Source organism: Podarcis muralis, chromosome 15 (genome assembly GCF_964188315.1).
Source record: "Podarcis muralis chromosome 15, rPodMur119.hap1.1, whole genome shotgun sequence".
In the NCBI taxonomy this organism is placed as follows: domain Eukaryota; kingdom Metazoa; phylum Chordata; class Lepidosauria; order Squamata; family Lacertidae; genus Podarcis; species Podarcis muralis.
The window spans coordinates 10136403-10156737 of record NC_135669.1 but is presented as its reverse complement, the minus strand read 5'-3'; the positions used below and the strand labels follow the sequence as shown (position 1 = coordinate 10156737).

The 20335-nt window shown below is 45.6% G+C and overlaps 1 protein-coding gene across 2 annotated transcripts; it reads right to left on the bottom strand.

Moving 5' to 3' along the window:
• Positions 1-22: 22 nt before the first annotated feature.
• Positions 23-14682, bottom strand: PLPBP (pyridoxal phosphate binding protein). Of its 2 annotated transcripts, none has more exons than XM_028708104.2 (8): positions 14529-14682; positions 11257-11364; positions 8680-8715; positions 8080-8155; positions 6980-7114; positions 5258-5400; positions 5063-5161; positions 23-2151 (listed from the first exon to the last, which is right to left on the bottom strand). In XM_028708104.2, the coding sequence occupies exons 1-8, from the start codon at positions 14622-14624 to the stop codon at positions 2014-2016; spliced, it is 831 nt and encodes a 276-aa protein (XP_028563937.2). In that variant the 5' UTR covers positions 14625-14682; the 3' UTR covers positions 23-2013. The 2 variants fall into 2 exon arrangements, with proteins under 2 accessions (XP_028563937.2, XP_077775354.1); XM_077919228.1 differs by lacking the exon at positions 14529-14682 and adding an exon at positions 13910-13930.
• Between the last annotated feature and the right edge of the window lie 5653 nt (positions 14683-20335).

Below are 20335 nucleotides of genomic sequence, written 5' to 3'. Positions count from 1 at the left end.
CACAACACCAAGAACAAAAGAAGAAGAAAAAATAACATCTTTAATAGCTTAGTAACTGGCACAGATGGTACAGTATTCTGATCCACAACTGGTTTTATTTCTTAACACACATGAAAACACTGCACTGCGGAGCTCGGGGCGGGAGGGAAGGAGTTTGGGCTGCATTTAGCATTGCACCTACATAGTGGGACACTAAGTGGGCTGGGTGTTTGTTCTTTGCAGTTACATTCAGTGTCCAGGGCGAGAAAAACCAAGTCCCACTGCTAGCATAGGAAACTGCCTTATATTTTAGGTGACACCACTGGTTCAGCTAGCCCACTGGAGCCAAGATTGGCAGCAGCTTCCAAGGGTCTCAGGTATGCTATCCATCCATAACTTGCCTTTGCTTTAAGTGGAAACGCCAAGGCTTTAACCTGGCACCTTCTGCATGCCAAGCACGTGTCCTAGCACTGAACTACGGTACCGGAGCCAAAGACACACCGCTGGAGTAACCCAAAGACACACCAAACTATTAGGGAAAAGAGGACCGGTGGGGAGGGTATATTTCTACTGGGGACTAAAAGTCATTTGTAGCAGCAGACTGGGCCTTGAAGTAGATTGTCAACATGTGAGTTACAAAACAAGATTTCACTGTAAACATTTTCACCGATTGGGGATGCTGCAGAGGAGAGATGAATACTTAGATGAGGTCTTAGTGAAGCAAGAGTGATGGCTGCTTTAAATGAACCTTAAGATATGTACAGTGGGGAAACAACTCGTTGCTTTCTGCCACTTGGGACCCAACATCTGGGATAAGGATGCTTTGCATTAAAATTTGGGAGTTCACCATTTGCCCAGGGTAACCGTGTCTGCACACATGTGCTACTTGCAGGCTCGCTGCTCAAGCTGCCCTGCCACACCCACCCACACCCAGGCGAGTGTGTGAATGTCTGCCTGGAGTTAAGGTTTAGTTTGGCCTTCTGTCCGAGACTGCTCTACTCTGCCGTATTGCCTTTCCTCCAGGGCAGTTGGGGTTTAGGGAGTGTGGGAAGGGGGGTGTGCATTTCAAGGAACTTTCCAGGCACGACAGCCTCTCGGTCTCCCACGTGAGGTAGGTCAGCCCCGTTTTTCTCATATAGGGGACACAGGCACAGTATGGTTAAGTGACTTGGCCAAGATCACACAGCAAGTCAGCAGCAGAGTCAGGGAATTTCCCGGCTTTGGCTAGCAGAACATACTGCTTTTACCTAGCAGAACTACTCCAACCATCAATTTTCCAGAGGAGAGGGGGGAAAGGGACATTTTATAATGTGAGAGAGAAAGCGATATGCAGTCGACTATCAAAACTCGTAGCAGCAGTCTTCGGAGGATGAATACAACCTAAAAAAAGAGAAATCTTCCCAACCTGTGGCTCAAAAGCTGCCAGTAGCTTAAGCTTGCAAGTGCACCCTGACTCATCTCTTTCCACAGTGTAGGAAGCAGCAAACTGCCCATGCCGAACAGGTGCTTTTTAGTGTCATGAAAGGGTCTAAGACCTCGACCTCTGATAGGATGCTTGGTGGTACACGACACAGCAGTTTACCCATAAAGCATTTCAGTGGGATGGTGGAGGGGGGCTTAGTCAATGGAGAATGGCCATGGCACCCCCGCAAAGAGGGGTTTCCACCTCTGGGAAACCAAGTTTCCAATTAGAAATGTGTAATGTTCAGAGCTGGAAATGTTTCCTGCCCAGACCTAGTAGGGCTTAAGTCAGCTGGTTATCCAGAGCAGCTATCTAAAGTCACTTCAGCTAAGGTACCAAAAGTCACTTGTCAATCACTGGTGCTCCATTTGCTGGTTTGTTTTTTTTAGAAAAATTCAATCTCTATGGATATACAATATTAAAATTACATGTGACGAAGTGCCTGCGACGCCCTCTGATTACCTGATGGTGTCCCACAGCTGTCAGCCCAAAGGGAAAGTCAAGTGCATAGAAAGGTCTATCAGAAAGGATTCCCCTCCCTCCACGGAAGGAATCGCTAGGGCCTTCTCCTGTTAGTGCTCTTTCACTGTCAAATTCTCCAGCTGGCCTTTAATCTCCCTCGGGGCTTTGTCGCTGGAAGGTTTGTTGGGGTAGTCTCGCTCTCCAAAGATGGTGCTTCCGATCCGAACATTTGTCGATCCAACTTCAATCTGCAAAGCAGCAAAAAAAATCACAAGAAAAATCACGGGTGCTTTGGAAGGTGGAACTTTTATCTGAAAGGCCTTGGCTGCCCCATCTGTAAATTAGTAAACAAACAAACCCCTGTGTTGCGAAATATGAGTAAGCAATATCAAAAGCAACACGATGGCCAGGAACAATTACAATGTGAAAAACTTTATGATAATTCAAAACATCAAAACTAAGAAACTGAAGTCCTTAAATGAATCACGGTGCCAGACTTTACCCGGCGGAGATCAAGCTGTGAAGCTTTGTATAATTAGCAAATGTCCAGTTCTGATGTCCAACTCTGAACTCTGCTGAACAGTGTTTCCGGATAACAACTACTGTTTCGTTGAATTCTTCATCAGCCAATTAGTTCAACACTCGTAAGTAGAAAGATATGTAGTTTCTTCATTAACCAATCTTTTTTCAAATAGATATAATATACATGAGAATGAAAAATACTCTGGAACAGTGCTCATGCGATTATGTAGTCCCTGTTTCAGAGTATTTTTCATTCTCATGTATATGTATATATAGACCCAAGAGACATATTTATAAAACCCGTTTATTAGGGGACGCGGGTGGCGCTGTGGGTAAAAAGCCTCAGCGCCTAGGGCTTGCCGATCGAAAGGTCGACGGTTTGAATCCCCGCGGCGGGGTGCGCTCCCGTTGCTCGGTCCCAGCGCCTGCCAACCTAGCAGTTCGAAAGCACCCCCGGGTGCAAGTAGATAAATAGGGACCGCTTACTGGCGGGAAGGTAAACGGCGTTTCCGTGTGCTGTGCTGGCTCGCCAGATGCAGCTTTGTCACGCTGGCCACGTGACCCGGAAGTGTCTGCGGACAGCGCTGGCCCTCGGCCTCTTAAGTGAGATGGGTGCACAACCCTAGAGTCTGTCAAGACTGGCCCGTACGGGCAGGGGTACCTTTACCTTTTTTATGAATGGAACACATCTGAATAGAGTGGAAAGGGTGAAATGGCTGCTGAGTGACACTGACGATTTTGTTACTTATAAAGCAGCACTCTATGCACTGGCAGCTAAGAAGATCAGGAGGAAGGAACTAGACAAAATAGCGGTCAACTGCAAAGGGGATTCGGATATTTAATTTGGCACACCTTACCTGAGAATCTTCTGCTATTCTATTCTATTTAATGCAACAAATAGTTTTAGTAGCCATGACCGTGATTTTATTGTATGCCTGTGCCTGATGATTTTTATGGTTATTGTTGTTCTTTTTCCCCCTTGTTTTTTCTCTCCTTCTGAATGATGCCATGGCCTATGGCTAGTGCAATAAAATTTTTAATTGGAATTGGACATAATGGGTCGATGGCAGGATATTGGCCCCTTTTGGAGCTGGATGCTGCATGGGGAGAAATAGCACATGAAGATACTATGTGGGGTTCTAAAGAGCTGCTGTTTCCCCCCTCCCTTTAGTGCCATTTTCCTGCTTCTGTTTCCCTTTCTAGTCCCTGGAATCTCTGTAGTGTATCCAGGGTGGATTTATTTTGATTTAAATCACTAGTCAGTAAGACTTGATTTAAATCTTTTTTCTTTTTTACAAAAAGACTCATTATTGCTGGTATAATCTTACTATTTACAACAAATTCACACTTTTGAAAACTGCAAAAACAAGCATCTGTGATAATACAGTAGGTACAATCCAATAGTTTTGCTAAGAAGGAACAGACCTTGCCATCTAAAAAGAAGGGAGAAATGGTGTAAATAAATGAGGAGGAAGGACACAAGGCGAAGATGGGGAAAGGAGGAGATGTCAAAGGCTTGGAAGAAGAGGTAAGAGTTCAAGCCAGCTGCAAGGAGGGAGAAGTGGGGAAAATTGGGAGGCAGAGCACCCCAGAGAAAGGGACAGTGGGAAAGAAAGGCTGTGTGCACACCATACATTGAAAGCACTCGGTCCCCCCAAAGAATTCTGGGAACTGTAGTTTGTTATGGGTGTTGGGAATGGGGGCTCTGCTATGAGGTAAACTACAGTTTCCAGGATTCTTGATGGCAAGGTTAGGTGTTGAATGTATATTAAATGTACAGTGGTGCCCCACAAGACAAATGCCTCGCAAGACGGAAAACCCGCTAGACGAAAGGGTTTTCCGTTTTTGAGTTGCTTCGCAAGACGATTTTCCCTATGGGCTTGCTTCGCAAGGCGAAAACGTCTTGCAAGTCTTGCGATTTTCCCCCCGCTCCCCCCCCTTTTCCTAAGCCGCTAATAGCCTTTTAGCAGCTAATCCGCTAAGCCTTTAATAGCCGCTAAGCCGCTAATAGCGCTAAGCCGCTAATAGGGTTGCTTCGCAAGACGAAAAAACCGCTAGACGAAGAGAATCGCGGAACGGATTCTTTTCGTCTTGCAAGGCACCACTGTATGGTGTGTAAACACTCAAAGTGTGAAATAGGTGAAGCTTAGCCAGGACAAAAGTAAAAGCACAGTGGAGATCATGAGAGCAGATAAAGAGAACAAAATGAAGAGAGAAGAACCTTTCATTGGATGAAGGGATTTAAATACAAGAAGTAGCAGCTTCTGTTTGGTCTGGTAAGAAAAGAGAAGCCAGGCAAGGGAGAGCAATGGAAGAGAAATGAAGGCAAAGAGAGACACGTGCAGCATACTTATCAGTGCAACCCTGACCATGTCTACTCAGACGTTACGTCCTATTGAATTTAATGGGGCTCAGTGCCAAGCCCACGGGTTTATGACGCTGCCTATGAGAAGCAGGGAAGCTGCCCACATGGGAAAACCAAGATTTACTCAAATGTTCCAGCATGAGCTTGGTTGCTCACTCAGAGGGCCAGACACTCCGCTAGGAGGGAGGGAGGGAGGAAGAAGTGAAAGGAGAAAGGCTCCATGATTAGCAACTGCAGAAAAAGAGAAAATAAAAGGCAATAGACTGACTTACTGCATGCTGGAAGTCTGTAGACATCCCCATGCTCAGCTCAACTTTTTCAATGGGGAGACTGAGCTTGTCGCACAACTCCTCGCGCAAGGATATCAACATCTGTAGGGGAGGGAAGACAATGCAATTGAGCTTGGCCCTCTCCTTCCTTAAAAGACAAGCTTTGCATATGAGTATTTCCCCCCAGATCAGGAATACCTGGAAGTCAGGGTTGGGCCCCTTACTGAGGTCGTGCCCAAAGCTGCCAATTGTCATTAAGCCCACAAATTCCAGGCTGGGACACTTCTGGAGGATGTGTGCCACTGTTGTTACGGTTTCTCCAGGCGGCAGCCCATGTTTACCTTTAAAAAGAAAAGCTTATTTGTTAATCATAGCATTTTAAGAGTTGGGAGGGACCACGAGAATCATCTAGTCCAACCCCCTACAACGCAGGAATGTTCTGCACAATATGGGGCTCAAACCCACAACCCCGAGATTAAGAGTCTCATGCTCTACCAACCGAGCTATCCTGCCTTGTTATACATTGCATTTTTATTGCAACCTCTGGGGGAGGACCACAGCTCAGTGGTGGTGCATCTGCTTTGCATGCAGAAGGTCCCTGGTTCAGCCCCTGGCATCTCCAAGCAGGGCTGGGAATATCCTCTGTCTGTAATCCCAGAAAGCCACTGCCAGTCATTGAGGGCGATACTGCGCTAGATGCACCAAGGGTGTGAATCAATACAAGGTTCCTCCAAAGTTCAGTCCAACCCTCTGTTCCTCCAAGGAACTCAGGTGATGTATGTATGTGTGTATATGTGTGTGTGTGTGTGTGTGTGTGTGTGTGTGTGTGTGTATATATATATATATATATATATATATATATATATATATATATATATAGTTCTTCCTCCCTGCCCCTTCTATCCTTCCAGCCACCCTATGAGGTAGGTTAGGCTCAGAAAATCCAATTGGCTTGTTGGTCATTCAAGCAGCTTCGTGGTGAATTTGCACCTGTGTCTCCTCTGTGGGTTAAACCACAGAGCCTAGGACTTGCCGATCAGAAGGTCGGCGGTTTGAATCCCTGCAACGGGGTGAGCTCCCGTTGCTCGGTCCCTGCTCCTGCCAACCTAGCAGTTCGAAAGCACATCAAAGTGCAAGTAGATAAATAGGTACCGCTCCGGCGGGAAGGTAAACGGCGTTTCCGTGCGCTGCTCAGGTTCGCCAGAAGCGGCTTAGTCATGCTGGCCACATGACCCAGAAGATGTACACTGGCTCCCTCGGCCGATAAAACGAGATGAGCGCCGCAACCCCAGAATCAGCCACGACTGGACCTAATGGTCAGGGGTCCCTTTACCTTTACTCCTCTGTTTTAGTCCAACTCTACACAGTCATACCTCATGTTACGTTTGCTTCATGTTACGTTTTTTCAGGTTGCGTCCCGCGATGACCCAGAAGTACCGGAAAGGGTTACTTCCGGGGTTTGCTGCTTGTGCATGCGCAGAAGCGCTAAATCACGCCGTGCACCTGCGCAGATACGGTGCTTCAGGTTGCATGCTTTTCATGTTGCGAACGGGCCAATGGAACGGATCCCATTCGCAACCAGAGGTACCACTGTAAACACTGTACCTTGCTGCCTCCCAGTGGTGAAGGCAGCCTTGCTAGGAAGAATCTAGACCATATCCTGCCTGATCAGGAATCCCAACTGCTCCGAAAGCCAAGTGCATTCAGCTGCCTGTGAGAAGGATTCCTTTTCCGGATGTCCTGCAAGGCACACAGAAGCCTCAAAGAGCCCAAAATCACCCTTCCATGCATTCACACGTCATACTTGTGTGCGCATGAAGGAGGATCATACAAAGAGAGTGCTGCTCTTTAAAAGAAGGCTGAAATGCAAGCCTGAACCTTTGGCATGTGAGAGGGGAGAACAACATCAAATCTACTTACTGTCTTCCCCACTGGTGTTCACTTGCACCATGATCTTTAGCTTCTCCAAAGACCCCTTCTTCTGCCAAGACCCGTTCACTCTGTCCGCCAGTTTTAGGGAATCCACCGTTTCCAGCATAAATAGGTTAGGTACCGCTAGACGACATTTAAAGAAGAATCTGAGCAAATATCCATTACAGAAAGCATACCGGTTTCATGCAATTTCAGAGTGCGCAGTATGCGCTGTATTGCCAAGTTAGGGACCCTCGCATAAACTGTACATTCTCTACCTGAGTAGCACAATGCTCCCTGCACCATAAGGCTATATCAGGCAGTACCCCAACATTAGTGAAGGGAGACAGCTGGCCCTGCTTTTGGATGACTGGTTGAACAACAAGGCCTTTTGCTCCTTTGCGGTTTCTAGATTATTAATCACCTCTTAACTAATGTTTTCAAAATGTATAATGCAAAACAACATCTTAGAATGGGGAAGAGAGAACAGAAACCGTCTTGTCCTAAACCAAGCAGGAGAAAAGGGCCAGTTGCTCACGGCACATACAAAAAGCAAAAAAATAGCAAAAATAGAAGCTGGTCTCTCAGTCACCTTCTGCCTGATCTTATGAATTAACTAAATAAGTTTATCAACTGAAGGACCAGACATACGAGACACCACTGGAAATTACCACACTGCATTCAGATCCATTAACAGAGCTGTGCAAAATTACAACTCAGGAGGATGCAACTACAGCTGACCTACTGAAAACTAAGCTAAATCTTATGAAATGGCCACGACTGTGAAACTTAAAAATAAAATAAAAAATAGCGTGCCACATAGTCCAGGTTCATGTTTGCTAACAGCAGCAGCCCCTAGGACCTGGGAAAAATAAATCCTTCCAAGCCCCAATTTCAATTTTTGGAGAAATCACTGGTTCTATGTCCTGCACTGTTAAAAATTAACTGCATCTCAAAATCAGGATCTCCTTAAGTCAGAGCTGGTAACAGTAGTGCATTCACTGAAGTGAGCACATTACAACTCCCCCCCCCCCAATGTACACAAAGGATTTCTTGTTGTCTCCCTGCCCCCCACCCCATAAGTGAGCACAAAAAGAAATTATTATTACCAATGAGTTTGTTGACATTGTTTTTCTGTAGGTGGCCTATGAAATGCCATTTAATCTCTGGACACGAAGAAAGAATCTGAGAACAGAGGCAAGTGAGTAGAATTTGAAATTCATTTTCATGCTAGGCATCCATAGAACACTTGCAAGTGAAGGGTGATTTCACTTTTATTTATTTATAACTCAATTTTCAAGGCAAAAAGCCGCCATAAAGTGGCTCATAATAAAGACAAAGGATGGTCCCTGTGTAAGAAGAGAGGGGCAAATCTCATCCAAGGTCCCTCAAATGTTAAAATTATTTTGATGGCAGTTAACACACTTAGTAGCAGTTTGCTGTCAGTGTAAATAACCTCTGCTGGGACAGATTCAGCATATAGGCTGCCATCTGTGTTCGAAAATTATTTCAAATGACTGGGGCACTGCAACAAAAAGAAGCATCTTGGCCAAGATTATCTGCTATTTATACATAAAGAACTGAACAGCTACTGAAAGGCAAACAGAGAGATTCTTCTCTGAACATGGGCTTACTAGTCAATTTTCTGAAACAAGCCTCTGCCAACTTGACAGAATGAGGATTTTATCTAGCACACAAAATGAACTTACTCTGGAGTCTGATGCCTTTTCTAGAAGTTCTTGGACCTGTAGAAAGTTAAGACATGGATTAAACTTTGCCAGGCTTGCTCTGCCTTACCTCTAACTCAACCACCGTGACTTACAAGTGCCTCTGTTCACATGCAATGCTAAACGCCATGGTTTAGTGGAGAGGTGGGGAACTGACGGCTGCCCACATACTGTTGGACTCCATTAGGCCTAGTCAACATGGCCACTAGTCCAGGAAAATGGGATTTGTAGTCCAACAACATCTGGACAGCCACAGGTTCTCCAACCTTGGTTTAATGCAGAATGGACTAAGCACAACATTCCTCCCCCATCCTCCTCCCATGTGACCAGGAGGAAGACTTCTCCCACGCTTAGTTTCACAGTAAAAGAATGACGACTCAGTGGTGCATTCAAACAAGGGGTCCTGGTTTAAAACAATGTCAGTTTCATAATCAAAGGCTGGAAGCTGATTTGCTATAAAACTCAGCAGAGTTAATCTTAAAGGAGGATTCCCAGATCAAACATTAACGCTAAGCCAAGTTTTTGGGTTTTTTAAGTAAAACTAATCTTAGCAGAAGTCCCTCCAAGTTGCAAAGGAGATAGAGAGGAGGAGGAAGAGATGGGGAAGTCAGCCATACGATGTCAAACCGTGGGTGACGTTACAAGCAAATGTGCAAAGCATTAAGACAGTGAGTTCCAATTACGCCTCAACAGAAGGCAAAAGGGTTAATGAGCAGCGTTTGACAAGAGAGGCAATATCCATTTGTAAAACTGCTAATAGACACTATTCCTGAGTACAAAGTCATGCGTCAGATTGCCAACTGCTCCCACAGTTATTCTGTCCAAGAAACTGCTTCAAACCATATTGGTGCACCTGTATCCAACATTAGTGCAATTAATTCCCCATGTTCACTCCTTTGGACTACGCAACTCAAATTAACCAGCCGTAATATAACATTACTGCTGCACAGTGATGAGCAAACTGGCATCTGCATGTCTAGCTTACATTTTAAAGACCTCCAGAAGCCATTTCGAAATAAATGAGGATGTGGGAATGTGGCCAGATCCAGACTTATCTCTGCTATTGTCACAACCTTTCAGGCCTGCCTTCATGACATCAGATTGCACCTTGCTGGTATACATCATGGAAGAGGCTGCCAACAGCCGTGAAAAGGGTGACTTCCAAGCTCACTGGCAAAGGGATTGACAATCGAACCTCCAATATCACATTGCCTTTTTACAAATGATGCGACCACACTTGGAATACAATTGCCAAATCCCTGTAGATCCTGCTGCCTGAGGCAGTTGCCTCACCTTGCCTCATGGGTGAGCCGGGCTAGTCTTCCTCCTTCACAGACACGAAATGTCCCTTATTTTTCAAAGTTTCAGTTTAGCAAATTTAGGATCATATGAAGAGTCTGATGGATCAGACCACTTAGCCCAGCACCCTGCTCTCAGGGCGGCCAACCTGAGGCCTATGAGAAGCCTGAAAGCACAACCTGAGCGTAGCAGCCTTCTCTCCATTTGCGAATCTTTTAAAGCCACTTAAGTTCTGTCTCTGTAACGTTTACTCCCCAGCTATGCCACAATTCTCCAGGGTGATGCGGGACTAAGAGTTTGGGTGTAATCTTCGACACCTCCCTTTCCATGGAGGCGCAGATTGCAGCTATAACAAAGGCGGCATTTTTCCATCTCCGCCAAGCTAAGCAGTTGGCCCCTTATCTCTCTCGCCCTGACCTAGCCACTGTGATCCACGCGACGGTCACCTCCAGACTGGATTATTGTAACTCACTCTATGTGGGGCTGCCCTTGAGACTGACCCAGAAACTCCAGCGGGTGCAGAATGCTGCAGCGAGACTCCTTATGGGGTCTTCGCTGCGAGACCACATTCACCCGGTGCTATACCAGCTGCACTGGCTCCCGGTGGAGTACAGGATCAGGTTTAAGGTGCTGGTTTTAACCTTTAAAGCCCTATACGGCCTAGGACCCTCGTACCTACGGGACCGCCTCTCCTGGTATGCCCCACAGAGAAACTTACGGTCTTCAAATAAAAACATCTTGAAGGTCCCAGGCCACAGAGAAGTTAGTCTGGCCTCAACTAGAGCCAGGGCTTTTTCGGCTGTGGCTCCGATCTGGTGGAACACTCTGTCACAAGAGACTAGGGCCCTGCGGGACTTGACATCTTTCCGCAGGGCCTGCAAGACAGAGCTGTTCCACCAGGCCTTTGGCCAGGGCACAGCCTGACTCCCTCCCTCAGCAATCTTCGCGGAGCTCTGGCCCAATGGTTGCCAGTGGCTTGATTTGAATTAATTTTATAATGAATGATTTTAGAGTGTTGTTTGTGCTGTACTTTTGTACTGTTTTATTGTTGTTAGCCGCCCTGAGCCCGGCTTCGGCTGGGGAGGGCGGGATATAAATAGAAATTATTATTATTATTATTATTATTATTATTATTATTATTATTAATGAAATATGAGCTCCTTTTGTGACCATCTGGTTTGTGAGCATGTCAGCAGCTCCAGGCCTTATTTCCTTCTGGTCCTGAAACCCAAACAATGAGGAAACGGAGAGGACACTCACATAGTTTTCTCCAAAGCTGCGCTGCCCATGGTTGTAGGCCTCAATCACCATTTCCGCTGGCTTCGTTTTACTGACAGCTACAAGGCGAGGCTGTATAGCAGGCAATCCCTGTATTTGCAAAGAAAGAAATGGTTAGTGGCCAAGTGGGGATGCTCACAACTCTGTGACTGGAACATGGGAAATATTTATCGCAGGCCAACAGGCACCGATAAGAGATTTCATATTATCTCACGTCCACCTTGAACTTTGTTTTTTAATGGAAGCAAGTTCACATGTTCTGTTTTGAGTTAACGTGGAAAAAACACAAAGGTTGCTAAAGACTAACAGACGCGTTGTAGCATAATCTTCCATGGATTAATAGTTCACTTCATTGAATACTGAAGTGAGAGGGAGGAAAAATGTTTTAAAACGAGGCTAAATGAGTATGAAATGCAATAAGTACAGTGGTGCCTCGCAAGACAAAATTAATTTGTTCCGCGATTTTTTTCGTCTTGCGATTTTTTTCGTCTTGCGAAGCACGGTGTCGGGAAAGTTTTGGAAAAGCTTCAAAAATCACCAAAGTCTTCAAAAACCTCAAAAAAGGCTACCACACCGCGTTCTATGAGTTGCTCCTCAAAGTCAAGTCGCAACTGTATTAACGGTGTTAAGAAAAAGGAAACAAACTTGCAAGACGTTTCCGTCTTGCGAAGCAAGCCCATAGGGAAAATCGTCTTGTGAAGCAGCTCAAAAAACAAAAAACCCTTTCGTCTAGCGAGTTTTTTGTCTTGCGAGGCATTCGTCTTGCGAGGTACCACTGTATTGACTATGACAACGCGACACAAAGCTTAAGACAAGCCAAATGACCATCCACAACAGCAGCAACTGGTAACAACACATCCATTTGTGAATCTGCCCTAAGCTAGGCTTCCGACCTCAATTATTTTATTTATAATAAATTCCATTAGAGTAACTTCGAATGCAATCCCATAGCTGCTGCCCTGGGAGTAGGACCCGCTGAACTTAACAGCATTTACTTTTCATGGTTCTTAAGGCACGTTGGTTCTGATTCAAAGAGATCCCGAGTCTTGCTTTGTGGACATACAGCAGCCCCATCCACACTTACTTGGAAGAAAGTCCAACTGTATTCAGTGGTGCTTAATCCCTACTTAATTGCTTATATGAATTTCTGGGATGAGGGCAGATACAGAACAGGACAAGGCTCCTGCATGCTGAGCAGATGTGTATAAGAGTGAATTTCAGCATGTATAGCTTGCTGTGTATCAAGTCCCTCTTCTGCACATCTACTGAAAGGTACAGGAGTCCTGTCCTCTCCTCTGCATCCCGCCACTTTAGCAGGACTGCATAGGGGACACAGCAGCTCAATGGCAGGGCACCTTTTTCACCTGCAAAGCCCCTGGGCTCATTCCCCAGCATCTCCAGGAGGGGCAAGGAATGTGGAGTGCTGCTGCCAGTCAACCAATTCCATTCAATTCACTGTCTGTGGTCAAAGGCCTTCACAAGGAACAACAGAGGGCAAAAAGCAAGACATTTCTTCTATGATCATACAGCGTGAGTCTATGATTTACAGCATAAAATTGCCACACGTTAACGTAACACTGCCAGAGCAGATATGGCTACCAGAGGTGTAATTTGCAGGTGTTTATTGCTTAAGAGTTCAACCATCACTTCCAAGGGGGGTCAATCTGACACCTGATGGAGAACATAATTGTTGTAGTAATTCTACTGTCTCAAATATAGAATAAATTTGGATAATTGCACAAGGTAAACATACATACATAGGTATATAAACCACATGTCTAAAATAGCCACGGAATTAAAAGATGCCTGCTTCTTGGGAGAAGGGCAATGACAGGCCTAGACAGCATCTTGAGAAGTAGAGACGTCACCTTGCCAACAAAGGTCCATATAGTTAAAGCCATGGTTTTCCCAGTAGTGATGTATGGAAGTGAGAGCTGGACCATAAAGAAGGCTGATCGCTGAAGAATTGATGCTTTTGAATTATGGTGCTGGAGAAGACTCTTGAGAGTCCCATGGACTGCAAGAATATCAAACCTATCCATTCATAAGGAAATCAGCCCTGAGTGCTCACTGGAAGGACAGATCCTGAAGCTGAGGCTCCAGTACTTTGGCCACCTCATGAGAAGAGAAGACTCCCTGGAGAAGACACTGATGCTGGGAAAGATGGAGGGCACAAGGAGAAGGGGGCGACAGAGGACGAGATGGTTGGATAGTGTTTTCGAGGTTACCAGCATGAGTTTGACCAAACTGCGGGAGACAGTGGAAGACAGGAGTGCCTGGCGTGCTCTGGCCCATGGGGTCACAAAGAGTCGGACACGACTAAACAACTAAACAACAACAACAACAAAATAGTACAGGAGAGCAATCCAAAAGTCATCTTGGGACTCCTAAATATTTCCTCTGTCTCCTTAATCCTCCTTGCTTGAGAACTCAGATAGCAATCAGGGGAAGTTCCTGAAGGGATTCTTCTCCTATATATATGAACCTCCTTTGTATTAATTGTCACTGTTTGCCCAGATGCTCTGCATTGAGGGATATCTGACCGGCATCTTGATTGTCTTATCAAATGCTAATGTTTTGTGTCAACTGTGTCTGGAACTATGGGAGACTTGCTAAATCCTCAGGAATATCCCACCTTGGCCTGCCTGAGCCACATTAACCCCGCCTTAGGTGGGATGCAATTTCTGACTGTTTGTATAAGGGACTGTCCTCTTTCTCCACGCCAAAACGCCACCCTCTTAAAAGAGACGTTTCTTCTTGGTTCTGGGTCTCTCTTCCCTCCTTGCTAGGAGGGGAGGGAACTCTGTTGCAACAGAAAAATATGAAGCCAACCACCCCTCTTTTTCTAGATCACAATCAACATTCATCGTGCATGATATCCACGACCCGACTACCTCCCTGCATGCCTTCCCGTTCCCTGTGTGCTACCCCTCTATGTATGCCGGGGCCTTTGCTGAAAAGGCCCTGCGCAAGGGGGGGGGGGGCTGCTGCTGCCAGTCAGTGCAGGAAACACTAGACTAGGTGGACCAACATTGTGATCTGGTAAAAGGCAGCTGGCTATGCTCCTAAAAAAAAAAGGGGGGGGACCCGGTAATAAGTTATTCACGTTAAAAGATACATAGGCTATTAATAACAGCAGCAGCGAGCAGCGATCCGCAGGCCACGCCAGGTCTGTCCCACCCGCCGCCTCCAGGGCAGGAGCCGCCCGGCCGGCCGCCGCCGCCCCGCTCCCCGCCCGCCCGCCCGCCTCGCACCTTGGGCCTGCTGGCCGCCGCCTGCTGCACCCGCTCCTGGACTGCCCTGAGCGCCGGTCCCAGGCCTTCCCCGGCAGCCATCCCCGCTCTCCACATTCCCCAGCCGCGCCGCGGATCTTGGGCCGGGCTTCCGCCACACACGCAGCCGTCTGCAGGCAGCCAATCGCCGCTCCAAGCCCTGCTCGGCTGGCCAATGAGGGTGGGAGGTGGGGCCCGGAGGAGGCGGGCTCAGGCCTGCGGGCTGGGCTCGGCCCTCGGCCATTTTGGAGAGGTCGGGGACCCGCAGCTCAGGGCGGCCGAGGGAAAAGCCGCTGCGGGGGAAGGGAAGCGGGGGGGCTGCTTTTCCCCCAGAGCGCATGCGCGGGAGGCGCCGCTGGCGCAGTGATCGCAGCTCCAAATGTTTCCCAGTGTTTTTCGAGCAGGAATTCCAGAGGCGTCATGGATCAGTCCAGAACAGAACTCCAAAGGGAGGAATCTTTGGGATTCGGTACCTGCAGCGCCGTGCACGCACTGGCAGCTGTTTCTGAACCCGCTCACAGGGTTGTTGTGAAGATCTGCATCGCACCAGCTACTAGGAATACCACTGTCCAGGGATGAAACCCTCCCACTAGGATACTCCATTCCAACCCCTCTCCATTATACTTTTCAGGAAACCTCACCAGGATACTCCATTCCACCCCCTCTCCATTGTTATTTTTTTGAAACTCTCCCACCAGGATACTCCATTCCAACACCCTTTCCATTATTTTCTTGAACACCAACCAGGATACTCCATTCCAATACCCTCTCCGTTATTCTTTTCATGAAACCTCACCAGGATATCCATTCCAACATCCTCTCCATTTCCCCTCAGCTGGCACTCCTCGTTCCATTGCTAATGAGCTGGCTCCAACCTCAAGGGGTTGTCGTGTGTGTGTGTGTGTGTGTGTGTGTGTGTCCCAGTGGCAGATTTATAGGTATGCATAATATGCAGAGATTTAGGGTCCTATGTGGCCCAAAGGAGGACCCAGTCCAACAAGAAGATACAAGAGATCCCAGTTAAAACCACCTCCTAGTAATATACGATTACGAGAACCTTCTAACTTTTGAAAAGTCAGAGAGATTGCCCTCTCTAGAAACCTCTACGGGCTCATGGCTGGTCTTGGATACAGGCTGATGGTGCCCAACAGGACTGGAAAGAGGAAGACTAGCAACCAATCGGAAACCGCAGAAGCCACACCGTGGACGTTCAGCTTCTAAAAATCATTCAAAAACCGGAACACTCACTTCTGGTTTTCAATTGTTCAGAAGCCGAAACGTATGAGTTCCAAGGCGTTCAGCAACCAAGGTACGACTGTACGACTCAGATAAACACTGACAATTGGGAAACAGTGGCCTGCAAGTGCTCCAGTTGGAGAACAGCCTTTACCAAAGGTGTCATGGACTTTGAAGACGCTCGAGCTCAGGAAGAAAGGGGGAAACGTGCTAAGAGGAAGGCACGCTTGGCAAACCCTCACTGTGATCAACTCCTGCCCGGAAACCTATGTCCCCACTGTGGAAATGGCCTCCACAGCCACTTACGGACTCACTGTTAAGACCGTGTTCATGGAAGACATGGGGGGAAATGCCTAGCTCCTAAGTTTTGCAAATATTTCGATAGCCCTTATATAAATAGTTCGAACCTTAGCAGAATGAGCACTGATCCCGACTGTAACTCTGAAGTGCCCCCCTCCATACACAATGGATCTGCCCATTCCATTGACACTAATCTTAAAAGTGAAGAACATTTTATTCATTACAATATTGAAACATACAGGCTGGTTTTAATCTGATACACAATTGCTATTGAAAACATTCCAAGAGAGTCAGAAAAGACAGCAGCATATTTGAACGGATGATGGCCAAGACAGTGATATTCACCATTTCACCCTCATTAAGAAAATCTGTTTTAAGAATTCACATCCTCTTTGCAAAGCTTGCACACAGGAAAAAGGAGGAAAATATATTCAGTGTTACTTTGTTCAATGCACATACAAAAAGGAATTATAAAAAAGTTATTTCCTAAGAGCCCAAAGAGCATTTCAGAAAAGGCATCTATCTCATTTCCATGAAGCAGAAATCACACTTAAAACAACAAAAATCTTGTTAAATTGCATTTCCAGTACCTAACAGGTTGGAAAGAATTGTTTTATCAGGAGAAATCTACACCTTAATTCTTTATTCACATTAATATTTGCTGCTCTTTATTGAATAGTGGTTTTAAGTTTTCTTTAGAGAACTTCTCTCTATATATAAAAAGAATCAAAAGACTTAGTTATTCTAACCAATCTTTTTACATCAGAGTCATATAAAAGAAGTCATATAATACACTTTGGCTTTGCTGGAATTTAGTTTTTGCTAGTTAAAAAAAGCTTGTGTAAGAAAATATCCCCCACCCTTTCAGCAGGACCAAAAATAAAAAAAATCAGGAATTGCATCCCACAAGTCTAATATAAACATTTCCCCACTTAATTTTTACATTCTTTTACATGCATAATACTATCTGCAAAGTGTGATAGTATGAAAGCCAGGGGGGGAATTGTGTCTTTTTCTATTCCAGCATCTGACACAATACTAGACAGGAATTTTACTGCAAGGATGATGTGAAAAGAGCTACATACACACTTCAGTGTCTACCTATTCCACTTTAGTGCTTCGGAAACCATCCCTTAGTAACTTCCTGATGAAACTGACATGTAGCATCAGGTAGATTCTAGCATATTCACGCCATAGACAAATAGCCACTCAAGTTCAGCAATAAAGTAACCAGTCCAAAAGCAAGACTGGAGCAGATGTTTAAGCTTAACTCATTCTGGATTTTGGATGCTCACTTAGCACTCTGATGCGAAAGGAAAATAGACAGGTTTGACATTATCAGCTCAGGTGTGTGCCACAAAAACAATTCCTAGCTTCAGCTCGGAGGCTAGAAACTGCATTTTGCCTGGCTGGTGGATCATGCTGTGGTGAGGGGAGAAAAAAGAGAAGGCAGCAAAGCAAATCATTAGACAGAAATAGGTTTATTTATTAGCAAAGGTCCCCCTTTCTTCTCTCTCGTACCTTCTACCAAATTTCATTGTGAAAGTTTGTCTTCTGCCATCCATGTTTAATGTTTTAAAAACACGGATGAATCACAGATACATTAACAACACACATACGCCTATATCAAGGTTGCTTCACTTATTAAGAAGTTAATCGGTACCTCCTGATGCTCAGGTCAAGTGTGAGAAAGAAACGTGCTTTGAGGGAAAGGGAATCAAGACATACATTGCAAGTGCCTATGACAATCAGACTCAACTTCCTGTTTCTCATGTTACAAGAGGCATGGACGGACATATATCAAGTTATTTATTAAGGTGTCCAGTGGTTGGTAAAATCACCTTATGGACGTTAAAAGACACTACAATTTTCAAATCACTGCTGTAATTTTCAGTGATCCCAACAGAACAGCCCTCCTGCCCCAAGCAAGCAGCATGAACTCAAGATAATATAGTTTTCAATCCCCAATGCTGTGCCTTAGTATGTGGTCCTCTAATGCAGTGTTCCTCAACCTTGGGCCTCCAGCTGTTTTTGGACTACAATTCCCATCATCCTTGACCACTGGTCTTGCTAGCGAGGGATGATGGGAGTTGTAGTCCAAAAACAGCTGGAGGCCCAAGGTTGGGGAACACTGCTCTAATGGACATGTGGGGCTTGCTAAACAGAACACCACAATCTTTCAAGCATTTGCTTAAGAAATACTTGCATATCACATAGGTCAACATCTCCCTTAGCGCCTGCAATGCTCAGCACAAACCCACTAAAGTTCAAAACAGGGCCAAAGTTTCACAGACGTGGTCAACGTTTGTCTGGAATGTACCACTTGAGACTGCAGGTGAGGGATCACATGCTTGCTCCTCCATTAAAATTAAAACCTGCACTTAGAAGAATAGCATGTCAAGGAAAAGAATGTCAACTTCACACCACCCTAGACACGCTAGGTGGGCACGGAAGGATTTGTTTTTATACGGAGCAGCAATCATATGACCCAGACCTACAATATGAAGCCCCAATGCAGGTTCTACTACCTCAATGGGAACTAAGCCTAATACGAGTTACCACAGGACAGAGTACAGTACAGCTTTTTCTGCTTTCAAAGTTAGGTGTTGAACATACATCACCATCAGACAGGCTTGTAATGTTACACTTAAAAGAGGTTCCCAAGGACTGTACCTTTCATCTTGAGTGGACCACACACACACACACCTTGGGAGCATCAATAATCTGGATCTCCTTTCACTCCAAGAGGAATTGGGGGGGGGGGGGCTCTATTTTGCACGTGGAAGATGCAAACAAGAAAGCAGTGGGGTGGGGGAGGCCAAGGAGACCTGTGGTTTGTAATGTGGGAACCATCAGAAAGAAATCTAAGGCACATCTGGCTAAGTGTCTGGGACTCTCTAAGCCCATTTGGGGACTGCAGACTCACAACTTATTATTCCCATTTTACAAAAATGCAGTTTTGGGATGCTGCCCTACTTGCATATTGAAAGGACAAGTTAAGAAAGCAAAAGGAAGAAGTAGCCTGTGGTTGCTGTTCACTTCTAAAGCCATCTTGCAAGAGCACAGCACACCACAGTATAGTCTATCAGACTGTCCAAACCACCCTTTTAGACAGACCTATGGCAAGCATCCCATTAAGCCAGGAATTGTGACAACCAGACTAATTTTAAAAAGCGCGTTCACATCAGCCCTAGTCCCAGAAATCTGTAACGCCTCATTCAAAAATTATTCCAGGGCATTTGCCGAATCAGAACTAGGGAGATAGCAAGAAGCAAAGCAGAAAGCTTTTGTGGTTGAGCTTTGTTATGCATAAACAAAACAAGTTTTGAAGTAGAAGCTGGATAATTGTGATGTCGCGCCCAACTATGGGGCAGATATAGAGGAGAGCTTAGCAAAATGATGCCTTATTAAGTGTAGCTGTTACTCTGTACTAACCTGGTATGGAAGAATGGGACTATGGTTGGAAGCAAAAATAGAGGAGCGATAAGTACTTAGGAGAGACCAGAGCTTAGTGTTTCTTTGCATCTCAGCCCCATTTACGAAAGAGGCCACGCCATGTTTAAAACACAGAGCAGCAAGCTGTAAGAGACAATGAGTATTTTGAAAGCCAGGAACCTGTCGACAAGGGTGTCACTGGACAGGCCTGATAACAAACCAACAACTCCAAAATCCACTTATCTGTCATGTCAAAGGGAAGTTTCACACACTGCAAGAATGAAGGCCTTGACTACACAGCCAATTTTGTGTGTAACTAATCAAGGTTATGTAATAGGCTTCCAGGTCTTCTTACTCTGAGTATACCCATTGGCATTGTATTGAGGGCTGATAATAAGGAGCTGCGTCCAACTAACACCTACTCAAGAGAACACCCATTAAAATTCAGGGGCCTAAGTTAGCTATCTCTATTAATTTCAGTGGGCGCACTATGAGTAGAAATAGCACTGGATAGAATCCAAGGTCTACAAGGTGCATACGCTTAATATGATCTCTGGAAAATAGAAGTCACCGAATATCCCAACACAACAATGGGATACTAGATGTTGACTTCTTTCCACACTGTCTGGGGCTGATGGGAACTGGGAATTCAACAGCTTCTGGAGGGTCAGAATTTCCCCATTACACTCCTCATACTGAACAAACTTATAGCACAGACTAATGTAAGATGGCACAGTTATCAGGGAAACAAAGCAAAGCCCACCTCTAAATCAAAGCCTGCCAGCTGCTTTGGAACAACCATTTCCAGAACAAACACT

Bases quoted from the DNA above. Each gene is read 5' to 3' on its own strand.
- PLPBP (XM_028708104.2), bottom strand. From the start codon at position 14,624: ATGTGGAGAGCGGGGATGGCTGCCGGGGAAGGCCTGGGACCGGCGCTC. The intron at 8,156-8,679 runs GTAAGTTCATTT...CTCTGTTCTCAG, and splicing joins AAAAGGCATCAGACTCCAGA to ATTCTTTCTTCGTGTCCAGA. The intron at 5,162-5,257 runs GTATTCCTGATC...CCTCCCCTACAG, and splicing joins GGCCCAACCCTGACTTCCAG to ATGTTGATATCCTTGCGCGA.